The sequence below is a fragment of the Rhododendron vialii genome, chromosome 4a, assembly GCF_030253575.1.
Source record: "Rhododendron vialii isolate Sample 1 chromosome 4a, ASM3025357v1".
NCBI classification, from domain to species: Eukaryota; Viridiplantae; Streptophyta; class Magnoliopsida; order Ericales; family Ericaceae; genus Rhododendron; species Rhododendron vialii.
This window is the reverse complement of record NC_080560.1, coordinates 1,190,340-1,203,683: the sequence shown is the minus strand read 5'-3', so window position 1 is coordinate 1,203,683 and position 13,344 is coordinate 1,190,340. Positions and strand designations below refer to the sequence as shown.

At 39.8% G+C, this 13,344-nt stretch overlaps 1 protein-coding gene and 1 long non-coding RNA gene across 3 annotated transcripts; both read right to left on the bottom strand.

Annotated features, from left to right (window-relative positions):
* Positions 1-1,985: 1,985 nt before the first annotated feature.
* On the bottom strand, positions 1,986-8,594 carry LOC131322585 (cellulose synthase-like protein E1). 2 transcript variants are annotated; one of them, XM_058353951.1, is made up of 9 exons: positions 8,144-8,594; positions 7,318-7,630; positions 5,989-6,129; positions 5,735-5,866; positions 5,299-5,511; positions 4,952-5,176; positions 3,757-4,104; positions 2,212-2,806; positions 1,986-2,093 (listed from the first exon to the last, which is right to left on the bottom strand). In XM_058353951.1, exons 1-8 carry the CDS (start codon positions 8,422-8,424, stop codon positions 2,252-2,254), a joined length of 2,208 nt encoding a protein of 735 aa, XP_058209934.1. In that variant the 5' UTR covers positions 8,425-8,594; the 3' UTR covers positions 1,986-2,093; positions 2,212-2,251. The 2 variants fall into 2 exon arrangements, with proteins under 2 accessions (XP_058209934.1, XP_058209933.1); XM_058353950.1 differs by having other exon boundaries at positions 5,299-5,517; positions 8,144-8,579.
* A 585-nt stretch (positions 8,595-9,179) lies between these two features.
* Positions 9,180-10,168, bottom strand: LOC131322589 (uncharacterized). Its single transcript, XR_009198897.1, has 2 exons — positions 9,739-10,168; positions 9,180-9,601 (listed from the first exon to the last, which is right to left on the bottom strand). It is a non-coding gene; the product is annotated as an uncharacterized LOC131322589 (long non-coding RNA).
* Positions 10,169-13,344: the final 3,176 nt, after the last annotated feature.

Below are 13,344 nucleotides of genomic sequence, written 5' to 3'. Positions count from 1 at the left end.
CTCATTAGTAATACTAAGGCATTAAAAAAGAAGAAGAAACGGCCGGAGCCTGGAAGATATTTAAAGAAACGGCCGGAGCCTGGAAGATATTTTCAGTTCGGTGATTGCAAAGTACTCAATCAGGCCCTATCTCTTACGCTGTCATCTATGTTAGATTATCAAATTTTTTATAGTTAGAGGGAATTAGAAAAAAAGAACTCCTAAAAGAAAAACTGCGCAGCCGATCAAAAAAGAAGAAGAAAGAAACACAAACACTTGAGGAGTTGAAGGGGAGGGAAGATATAGGAAGGCCTCATTCAAGAGGTTCGCTTCCGATCTCGAAAACTTATGAGCCGGCCCTGCTTCTACGCACTTCACATGGTGGTGTTCAACCACTTCCTTAATGATCACGGCGGCAGTGGCGGCCATGCTTGAAATATTGTTGTGGCGTTTTGGAAATCGATCACCGACTTGGAGTGGGGTTTGGGGATTGAATTTGGGCTAGCTGATGTGATTTTGATAAATAAAAAAAACAAAAAAAAACAAATAATTTTAACACCACACTCATTCACATATCCACACTTACAACAAATGTGGGGCCTTCACACATCCACACTTACAACAAAGGTGGGGCCTGCACACACTACACGGTATGTGCGGGCCCCACCTTTGTTGCAAGTGTGGATATGTGAATGAGTGTGTAAATTGGTATGGTGGTAGAAGGACTCAAAAAAAACCATATGTGTTGTGAGGAAGGTACACGTGTCACTTCCATGGTGACGTGGTAATGCATGGGGTAGTGTTGACAGCTAGGCTCAGTGGGCCTCGGACAGGTGGCAATCATGCAGGAGGCTTGGGTTACAGAAAGTTTACACACACAGACAATTTGTGCACAGATTTTAATGTGGGGCTCACCACGGGTCCCGCACAAATGATCCAAGCCGTTCATTAAATGTAAAATATTTTTTTAAGGGTTCTCGCAAAAAATCAGTTCAATCCGATATCTATAAATGCTCGATTCAATTGTCGATCTTTTCATTCAGATTTAAGAATAATGAAAAGCTAGACGATTGGATCAAGCATCTATAGGTATCGAATTGAGCTAATTTTTTTACGGGAACCCTCAAAAACTTGTTTTACATTTAATGAACGATTCGGATTATTTGTGTAGGACCCGTAGTGGGCCCCATAATGAAATCTGTGCACAGACTACTATGTGTGTAGCAGGGCTCCTTGGGTTATTCAAAGAACACGTCATGAAGGCGTGATGTTGGAAATGGATTGCTCCAGCGGGTGATAATGTTACGCGGGTGGTGCATTGTTAATTCTCTGAGCCGTTCAGCGATCTAATGGTCTAAATCTCATTTCGACAATGAACAACTCAAATGCTACACGGTAGAGATGAGATTTAGACCGTTGAATTGCCGAATATACGGCTCAGATGATGCACAATCTGCACCACCCTCACAGCATCATCCAAGTAGAAGTGCTCAAGAAATCCGAAAGGAAACGGATCCGATTTAAACCGAACTGTCTTATTTGGTTTGATTTTTTGGTTTAGTGATCTGGCTATGGTTTTGAAAAAATAAGACACGATAATTTTGGTTTATTTGTGGAAGCAACTGGAATTAAATACTACGGGCCAGTCCATAAAAACAAAAGACATGGTAATTTTATATTCCAGTACAAAATTACAAAATGGTCATGAACTCATTTAAAATCTATTCTAGTATAGAGAGCGATTATACATATCTTTGAGGAACGCTATTGGAAAATGTATCACAAAAGTGATTCTCAATATTGCCCCCCAAGAATGGTTTTTGCAATTGGCATGAAATAACTGGCATGGGCAAAACAGTAATCTACTAAAAATTACTTTATGATCATAACCATTACCCTATTATATACAACCAGTGCTGGTCTCGATGTTTGAGTTGTCCAAGCACGATTCCAAGCTTGATTGCCCACTTACTATTAAGTCAATAGAAAATAAAGAGACATACAAGTAAAAACAAATTAAATCAAGATTACATTGGGTTTACATTTTATTTCCGTTGCCCCATGGTGGGGGGTTGCCCAAGCTTGAGATCTTGCCGGGCTTACCTCGGGGCCGGCTCTGTATACAACAATGTAAAAAAAGTGCGCACATATAGTGTATGTCATGATACAGACAGGAAAGTCTGGAAGACAATTTAATCACATTTAACTCAGAAAAAGAAAAAAAAAAACCACAAACAAACAAAGAGTCAAGGAAAATGGGCTCCAATCCAATCTAATACATGAACATAGAACAAGTACAAATAAACACAGCTAACAAGACTGATTTAGCTGTGATAGAACTTGGCATCTTTCCCTTGTCCTTCCTGAAGAAAAGAGCCCAGTACAAAGGCACATTGATCAAAACCAAAACACCACACAGAAGAAACTGCAAAGCCATAGTATCAAAGCCTCTGATCACTCCCACGTCCGCAACCACCCTCTTCGCCGCGCATACAAAGGAAATCAGGTTCAGCATTGCAAGTGTTGCCAAGATGGTAAACATGGGAAAAGAGGTCCCGAATTCCATCATCTCTTGCTTGTACCTCTGGGACACGTCTGGATCGGACACTTTGTTCGAGACTATGAAAGATGTTTCCGAAAATCCAACTAACCCCAACATGGTATCCACAAAGGCAAAGAGGTAGGAGGTTGTTCTCTTGTAGAGCCAAATCCGTTGATCGTTCCACCATCCCAAGACTGTGCCACCGGACCACAGAAACTCAGCTAGGCTGTAAGTGTACTTTGCGATTATTACGTACGCAAACGGAAGAAACCACGGGCTTGAGACCTGAATTTGTACAACAAAGTTATAGCTTGTTGGAACTATTTGAGAAAAACACCACTGGAACCGATGTACGTACGCCGATATTTTTTTCCAATTGGTTCCACCCAGTCTTTTTACTTGTTTTCATGTAAATGGGTAACTTGATCATCAATGACCATGTCTGTTTCTGTTTATATATATGAGCAAACGCTTCCACGTTCGAAAGGAAAATGAAATATTTTGCAAAGCCTTTTCAAGTAAAGGTGACAGTTTACAATACTAACTAATATCTATTGTAATGTCATTCCAATAGTTCCCACTCAAAGGACATCAAAATCCACAGAAACAAGTGACTTTATGAACTGGTATTTTAAATATTCACTAACAAGAGAATAAAAATCACTCGGTCTCTAGCGTGACATATTCACCGCTAATCTCACTTGAAGAAAGGCTCAAAAAGTTTCAAGACGGCGATGATAAAGGGGCATTGTGACTTGTGATCAGTCGATCAACTCTTATCAAAGCAATTGCTATGGTTTAAGGTAACTCAATTCTTAACAGCAGATTAACAAAAAGGAAAGTAAATTCTCTATGTGATCTACTGAAGTTTATAAACAGCAAAGCAAAACACAATAGAAATAAGGGTTAAAGCAATATGAAATAGTCTAGGATGTTCACCTCAGAATCAAGGCCCAAAGTTTACAATGACCAGGATAGCAACTTTAGCTCTTTCCCCATTGGCATATGCGCTCTTTTAAAATCATGTTTTTCTGGTGCTGCAGGTCTCTAATTTACCAATGAAACCTTATTGCCACTCAAAAGAGTCATACAAAACCCCCACGCTATAATGGTACTAGGCAATTGTAAGCAATGAAAAGCAAAGGAATTCTTGACATTCTGATGTAACACTTGATAGTCTAGAAGAGTAAAGGTTACAATCGTGCAAAAGAGAGAAGAGAGGAGAGAGAACATACCTGCGGAAATAAGGAGATACCTCTGAGGAGGTAAAGGGAAGGGGCCGTGGAGTAGAATACCGTTGCCAAGGAGTTTGGAGCCCAAAGACAGTAGCTACAGTATCCCAGTAGAAGGCCAGGACTAATCCTTCCGAGTCCATACCATGCAGGACTGTACCTAGATAGTAGAACTTGTAGATCGCCTTCCGACCATCTCTTATACTGCAAAAGCGCCTGATCCAGTGATGTTGCAGCAACCCCTAAGAAGCCCTTTCTTGCTGGATTGTAATACACTGATTTCCATCCCAGGCATTGAATTGTTAACCCCGTCATCACGTCCTCAACGAGACAACCATATCTCAAGCCCATCTGCAAGCAAACACCCATAAATTGCAATGTATGCAGAGTGGAACAACGATTTTCTACTGGGTGGGGCGGGGCTGAAATTATGAGGATGGATTTTCACCAGGTGATGGAACCCTTAATTCCCACCCAAAAAGGCATTTTTTTTCTAAGTTCAACAGTGAAATAATTTGGGATTAAAGGCTAAAGTTTCTTCCTAAAAAAAATAAGAATAAAACTTTGACAAATCAAGAACATAAGAACTGTAAATACAAATTTCAACTGAATCATTCTATCAAAGTGGAACTCAACCTTCTTTCAGGTCCTGAATATATCATCCATTCCGAGATTAAATTTCATAGCAATTACTCATACCTTCTATTAGGGCTACTGTTTGTATTTCTGTTGGTAAGACTAAGTAGGGATAATCTCCTGAACCATTTTATTGGGACTTTGAATGAGTGATTCTCGTTTCTCAATAAAATGTTGTTATGTTTAGCAGAATAACCAACCAATCATCTCAATTCACCACATATGATACTTTGGCCTTTCTCCATTTGCCCTCGACAGAGTTCAATAGAAAAATAGGATTCATTTGGCCCACCCCAATTGATTGGGATACAAGGCTCGGATTGGTTTGGTTTGGTTTGGCCTTTCTCCATTTGGTTAAAAAAGCCAACAGGTGCTCTAGTTAACCTCTCCCCTTCCCCTCTTGTTAAGTGGAACGGGTCCAGCAGGATAAGTACTTGTGGAAAACAAACATTCACTCTTTTGTCTTAATAGTCCAGCACCGTTATATGTCGATTATCTCATCAAAGCTTAAAATGAGAGATCGTATGGTTAGAATTTCATAGAGAGAGAGAGAGAGAAAGACCTCCTTGCCCCACTGAGTGTTATCTTCATATGCACAGCTTGCAAGGCCCTTTACTCGTGTTTCAAGTTCATCTGCACTTTCTTTTGTATGTTTATCATTCTCGCTCCTCCATTGAATCCTACTTTCCTTGCTGAACTCTCTCCCACATAGAGTATCTCTCCTGTGGAAGCAACCAGTTCCAACATACAAAGGGCCTTCATAACCGTCCAAACCATGGAATTCAACCTGCATTTTGCCAATGATTCCAAACAATCAGGCAAAATGAATACATATTTATTTTTTTGGCTGAAGCAAAATAAATGTCATTAGGGAGTTTATAATTTCTACGTAAAGATATCCATACTCACCTCGCTTTGTACTCTAAGTGAACCACTGTATACTTCATTCTTCGTAAGGTTTTCAAAATTCTGCGGAAACTGCACAAAGGCAATCTCATGCCCCTTCTCTTCATCCATGAAGAAGCAAAGCGCATCACGCATTGAACATGAGTTGTTTGAGTACATATCACAGTCCACATTCAGAATTACTTGCCCGTTGCTGATCTCTGATGAGACCCTTATCTGCAACTTAAATTTAAATCAGTAGCATGCATTTCACACATCAATAAAACCAAGAAGTATGTACAAGGTTTGCATTTGAGGCAGCATCCTTTTGGCAGACCATAAGCAGAGAGTTTCCAACAAGATAACTTGCATAGTAGAAACAACTACTCAATGGGTATGTAATATCTAAGCCATTCAGAATCATACAAGCTCTTCAACTTGACATTCATCCAACTCTTACCAATGCATTCATAGCTCCGGCTTTGAAGTTATGGGGATATTGTGGTCTCTTCTCCCTGGCTAAGTATACTAAAGTGGGCAATGCACATCCTTCAATATCCTTGGCATTTGGGTCTCTCCCATCGATTATTAACTGGAAAACAATCGAGCAGCCAAAAACTAAAAGTTAAGAGGAATTCAGTTCATTAAAATTTGGGCTTTTGGTGATCGAATGATTAATATGAATGCGAACGCAATGTTAAGAGAAAATGTTACTTGAAGAATGGTGTCATGGTCACGTCGGGATGAAGATGAATTCCATTGAGAAAATCCTTTGTGGTTTAAGTCTGTGTTTCCTGGGATTCTTCCAAGTTTGACTGCAGTTGTGATTCGGTTCTCCATTTCTTCAAACAATTTCTGCGTCCAAAGAGCAGGATATGAATAACTCCCGAGAAATACACTCTGTGCTAAGTGCTAACAATAGACTTTGGAAGAAGAAAACTCAACGGAAAAATATTTAGAGAACTACTAGATGGATAACCCCACCTATGGCCAGCCCGCCCCTGACCTGCTGGGTTGGGTGGCCGGGTTATTTCATTGGGTGGTTCGGACTATCTTCTTGTATCAATTTCTCTACCGTCCTCTTGCTCAAGATGGAATAGCTATTTATCAGTTTTGAAATGATGATGATACTGACAATAGCCAATGCTATGTTTCTGGAAATACCAATACTATGATACCAAGGTCATTGTAGGGCTAGAGCACATTATTTTCAAATTTATTTGAAGGGGATCCAGTGGGTCAAAGGTAGTTGGTTGTGAGTAGCTAAAATCATTGACCAAATCAATAATCTACTATACATGCCCTTCCATACATAGCAAAATCTAGGCCCACCAGATTATTCAGTTGACTACCACCCCAGTTACATCACTTCAAATATATGGATGGAAACACACCTCAAATCTCAATCTGTTCCATATTTAAAAAAAAAAAAACCTTGAGTGGATAAGTAAAACCTTCCATAAAAATCCGGGCAATGCTATTAAAGAAAACAAATTATCAGTTCAACCTCAACTTTTTTTTGGTCCGCAAAAACGCTTCAAGGGTGTTCAACCTAACTCATTAGTCTTTTCCAAAGTAGTAGGTATGGCTCAACTTTTTCCATTTTCTAACATGTAGATTAGATGCCATATTAGTATATTATGTAAGATAACTGTGTATTAAGGAATGGGAATGGAAAACAAGAACCCCAAGGGGTTGGCCTAGTGGTGAAGGCTTGAGGCTTAGGGTTTTGCTCCCCCTAAGGTCTCAGATTCGAAACCTCCTGGGTGTTATCAACTTCTTTGGGGGGAGTGCATAAGGAGCTTTGCTCTGATTTTAATTGGGCTCCCCGCAAGTGGGGAGTGGGAGTGGGACCCAAGGTTAGTCGAAATGCATATAAGCTTGCCCAAACAGTTACAAGCCTAATATCAACCCAAGTATCTGCAAAGACTGCAATTACATCAAGGAATATTGCATGTGATAAATCAAGCCTAAAGATCTGCAATTGGAGAAGGTAATACCAATTGTGACAAAATAAATCAAATGGTTCTAACATATTATTACCTTCACTGAAGCAAATTCTTTATCCTCAATAGCATCCCAAGAACCTATGGAAAAATAAGCCGCCGGGGACCTGGGCTCCACGTTGAATTTCTTGCAAAAAGGTAACCAATGTTGAGAAAAGCGAGAAGCCTCCAAGAGAGCATAGAAGGTGAGATCTGATCCGCCATCGTCGGAAAGGTACACAGCGATCTTCTCCGGCGGGTAATCATATGCCATGACAGATAAAACCGTGTTGGTCACCATAATGGGCGGCTCAATCTCAGGATTGGCAGTGCACACGAATATGTCGATTCTGGGCAAATCATTTCCGTACCTGTTTTTTGCATGTCAAGTTTTAGATGATTGTCAAAGAAGAGGAACAAAGACAAGCAAGAGATATCAGATATTCTCCCCCAAGTTTCTGTGTTACGTAAACAAATCAAGTGTGAACATACATTCCCAAACCAAACAAAAATAATCACTACTCTGAGTTCAGTTCTTAATCAGCTCAATGAAACATGTTTACAAATTGGCTAGACACGTAAAGGAATGTGTCGCACTGTGTTGGTGTCGGAAGCATCGATGCAACGGGAACCTGTTTCGAAAATTTACTACAGAAATTTCATTTCTTTTGTAACTCAAGAACTAGCTTACACACCTCTTGACTATTCTCGGTGACCAATTCCATCATTTACTAGCGGGTGGCTCAAATAAAGCTGAAGCATAGTTCCGCATAGATTGATCCAATAATCCAATAAGAGTATCCGGGAGGTTTCAAACCACATACTATGCAAATATTATGGAAATTCTATGGGAATAGAGAGAGTGGGAGGGGGAGAGACTAGACCTTTGTGAGAGCCTGTCTTTGAAGGTGTAACGATAGGTCCGGTTCCAGCGCAGGGATTGAGTGCCCACCCAGTAGAGACCGAACCACAGCTCAGCTCCCAACAGCCCAATCCAACCCAATCTCCCATCTTCTCCTGATCTTGGTATGTGACTTGCTCTGTACACCCATATCAGAACAATACCCACAAACACTGATGCTGCAAATACCCTGTATAGGATCCTACCTTTCCCTCTCCTTGTCTCAAACAAAGGAAGGTACCCAATCCCATGCTCACTCCCCATCTCTCTCTCTCTCTCTCTCTCTCTCTCTCTCCATAAACAATTATACTCCTTCCATACCAAAATCTTATTAATCCACCACTAAAAGTAATGTAGTTGTTGAATCATGAAGTATTCTTGAGCATAAGATTAGTACTTCTTTGGTCAGAAAGTTAGAGATAATGAACAGAAAATTTTCATGTTTAAATTAAAAAATTGTAAGACTTTTTAGACCAAAATTTTGACCACACGGTGTGGTACAAGGACTATTTCGGAGTAGTATGGTAGGCCACCAGACCATGTGGATTACTTTTGATTAAGATAATAAGAAAGTTGAGATAGAAGACAAAACACACTTGGTTAGTAACAGCCAGGATGAGACCTTTTTTTCTCTAAAGAAAATATTGTTCTTGCATCAAAACCATAATACCCGCAGTATACTAAAACATCAATGAATCCTAAAATAAATCCCAAAGTTTTGCTTGGTGGTCAAGTCCTGGAACTTAAGGTTTTGTTACCTCCTAAGCTCTCAAGTTCGAAAAGTCCTCTTAAGCTCTCAAGTTCGAAACCACTCAGGGGCTATTAACTCTTTTGGGATCACTCCAAACGGAGCATTTGCTCCCGCTTTAAGTCGGGCCTCTCCAGTGGAGGGTGGGTTTATGGGTCAGTATTAGTCGAAGGGGATAGAACTATACAATTTTATCCCAAGAACCGTGGAGGTAAAAAAAATGCCACTTAAGATTTCAAATGCGATTTTTTTTTTGAGGACCGAGAAGAACAAAGAGAAGAAATCGACTTCGAAGAAGTAAAAGAATATTGGATAAGTTACGCAGTATGCTTTTTGTACAAAAGGGCTTTAAGAAAAGTGACTAGGAAAATGGGATATTTCATAACATCTATTATTTTCTATCTGACTATGAAAGATTATACCCAACCTATAAATTTGCTTCTAAACAACTGCGTTGCCGGGCGCCTAGCAACTCCAATACAAGAGGCAATCCAAGGGATGCCAACAGACATAAATACAATAGTACGTGGAATGACTGTTGCTTCAGTGGGTGCTTAAACAATTGCCATTGGTGGTGCTGCTTCTTAAACATGCGCTTCAACGGGCTCTGAATCCGCTCCTGGCTTTGACTCTGCTTCTTGCTTATATGCTGTTGGTGCTACTTCTAGGTCAATTACTGTACTGGAAGGGGTGCTGCGTATGGATTTTGGCGCGTAAGCTATTGTCAAAAGAAAATGAATTTCTAAAATACAGTATATATAATAACTACAACAATGAAAGATGCCATACAAACTCGCAAGTCACAACTTCCACCCAAAGATTTTACTCACCTAATTATTCTTAGTAAGATCCCCCCGCGCTCAGTTCTCCGCTCTCAGTCCTCAATTTTACAAACTTCAGTAATTTGAAATGTTCTCGAAAAAAACTTTTTGTTGGAAAAAATTCGGCAATAACAAAATTCCAGAGAACAATCTCATTGATAACAACATGATTATATGAACAAAAAGTTACAAAATACATAACAGTAGACAAATAGTAAGTACGAGATACAAACAGAACTTTTCTGAATCGGAACCGAGTCCTGTGTGATACCACAGTTACCTTAAGAAAGATTCGCCGCCTACCGTGGGTGTTGTAGGTTGCGTCGGCGACTTCCTCTCAGGGTTGGCTCGACCAAACCGCAAGCCGTTGAAACACCACCGTCGACCGCCTTGGCGAACTGACTACTGTCTGCCTCTCCCTCTCAAGAACAAATATCAATGTATGATTGGAATGTTGTGAATTTGCTGGTGCTTGAACAAAAACGGGATGCACTTATATATAGCAAAAGACCCAAGCTGTGATAACTCCCACAATGAATTCTGCACAATGAATTCTGGAATTGATTTTTGTCATCAAAGATGGAGGTTATGGAAGTAAATACACCATCATGGGGAGGGCATGGGGAGGGGTTACGGGAGTTACAAAATCCACGCATCAATCATATTGATTTTGGTGCGTCTAGATACAACAAATTCGGAATATGCATGGTTGCCTCGGGAGAACCTCCGGTAGTCCCGATTTCATTCATCCAAAATTCTGTAAAATTTCCAACGCTTTTTTCTTTTTAGCTTTCGCTCTTGAGCCTTGACTTGGGGCTGACCTGACCATATCTGCGTAAGATTTGAGTGAGGTTGGGCAGGAAAACAGACTTGAAAACAACACAAGAAAACACTTGCATACATTTCTCTCACAAGTGATGAGGGAGGATGTAAGAAAAGATGCGTCCCTGGCATTGTTGCTAAAAAAATAGTATATCCAAAGAGAAAGAACTCAAACCCCGTGAATGAGACGAAAGCAAGAATTGCACAAGTTCCATAAACATACATCCCCGTGGATGATGAATGATGGTCATTAACAACTCAATTCCCATGGAGGAAGAATCAGTTTGGAAATCCGCATTCGTAGACATCTCAATGAGAGAGAGAGAGAGAGAGAACCCCAGTCTCCTCAATTAAAACCGTGAAGGTCGAGAGCGGCAAAATCGTCCGCGGACCCGTACTCTGATTTTCTGATTTTTAAGAGCATGTACATCAAGGGCAATTTTACCTACTGAAAAATGTACTTTTCTATTTTACTTACTTATTTTTTACTTTCACATAACCTCTTTGTAATTCTTCTCTATCCATTAAGGGGGTGTTCGGACAAATAAGTCAAAGTGGCTTATTTTTTGGTCTTATTCAAATTTTTTTCGTATCACTTGGCTTATCCTCATTTTTTTGGGGATTATTGCATCTTCATGACGAGAGAAATCTAAAAAGTATAAAATTTTGATCGAAATCCAATATTTTTTGAATAAAAACGAAAAAAGTGGCTTATTGACTTATTTTTGTTTTTATGTGGGTTTGTTTGGCTTATTTTTGGCTGAAAAGTCAATGGCTTTTTTAGCCGAACGGGGCCTAAATACTAGTAGAAAAATAATACAATTGCAGGATATAATATATATATATATATATATATATATATATGTATATATATGTATATCCTCCTATATTGCAGACCTCCGTCCAGAGTAAGGTCGCCAGATCCAAAACCCCATCCCCTCTCTCTCTCAACCGCCGCCACTACCATCGGTTGTAATCTCAGGCTTCCGCCATTGACGAGCTCAAACTGTATTTAGAAAAAGGAGAGAGGCATCGAGGTAGAAGAAAAGGGGGAAGAAAGAGGGAAGAAAGAGGGAGAAGTACGGGACCACTGTCCCTCTCTCCGATCCATCTCTACGAGTTAATTGATTTCTTAGGACTGCTGCTCTTAGTCCGTCTCGATGATAAGGGGGGAGGATGAGGAAGGTGGTGCCGGCAATTCACGTGGCCTTGCCGGTGTTCTTGAGGAGGCGGTTGGCGACGTAGTCGGCGTCGGAGGCGGTTTGCTTGGTTTGGGCCAAGATCAGGAACTGGAGACGGCAGTGGCGGGATGAACATTTTTTGGGCTTGGAAGACACCCTGAGAGAGAGAGAGAGAAATAATATAATAAAGAATGGCGGTGAACAGTACCTTGGAGGAATTACCGAGCAATTGAAGCAAATCTATTTTGCCTTTGTGTCTGTCTATGTTGGTGTAGAGGAGTTTTGTGGGCTTTCCTCTTTATTTTACCTAATATACCCCATTTTTCTACATTTGTGTACATACTCTAAGGTCGAAGATCAGGCCTCGTAAAGTTTATTTTTTTAAACGTTTCTATAGATATTCAATTTAATTGATTTTTTACGGAGACTACAAATATATTGAACAAAAATAAGCGATTTTGATCATCTTTGTTGGGTGAGACTTGATATGAGTCCTAGAGCCATATATATACACGGGATATGTACCCAAGAATATGTACTCAAAGCAATTTTGCAACGCCATCTTTGGAACTTGAGGAGAATGGATGAAAAGAAAATCGGAGAAAATTACGGAAAATGGGAAGAAAATGTATTATTCACAATGCTGAAAAAAATTATTTTCTCTTCTCCAAGGCTCTAACCAAACATTAGAAGAGAAATTTTCTTTTTTTTTCTTTCTCTTTCTTTTTTCACAAGTTTTAAATAAGTGAATAACTTATTCAATAAGGTGCTGCAAACATAGAGTATATAGCAACGAATGAAAACTTGCCCCGTCATTAAAATGTGAGCCCAACAAATTTCCCAAGCCACCCGCATGTATCTAATCACTCCCTACTTTTCAAAACAAAATTTTCTATATGTCCCATTTCTCTCTCCAAAATTGAAAATACACTTATCTTCGCCACGTAAATATGTTATAGAGGGACATACTCAACAGATCTCTAATTTATTCTTCTTCCAGTTCTTCAATTTCCCAAACTCCCTCTCCAATCGAAAGTGATTGTTTTTAGCCAATTGCCTCATAGTTAATCGGCTTTTTTTTTGGCATATTTTATAGTCAACGGAATAGTTAAATTAGCACAAGGGGAATTCAGTAGCTATTCTGTGGGGGGCTGATTTCACCGTGATCTTCTTGAACTTTCTTCTTTCTTCTATAGATTCTGGAAGTGCTTAATTGATCTTGTATACTTGCAGAACCGGAGGGGGTGTTCCTCCGTGAAGAAGCTCCGACGAACAAGGTCAATAAGTGGAGGAGGAAGGAGAAGTTTAGTCAGAATATATGCTAGGAGAGAGAAGAGAGTAATAGTGAATTTTTTCTAGACCCTTTTACTTGAGGAAATGGCCTTGTATTTATAGGCAAAGATATAGAGCCGCGTCTATCAGTGTTAGACAAGTCACATCAATCAGAGAGGTCACCTCGGTTATCAGAAAAGACTTATCACATATCATCAGAAGCTTCTAGAAGATTCCACAAAGTCGGGACCGAACAATTATCCGAACAAACACATTATCAAATGCTTAAAGTCCTACAGAGCGTAGACAGCTTCCAATGAGCAAAGGAGAGTTTACCGAG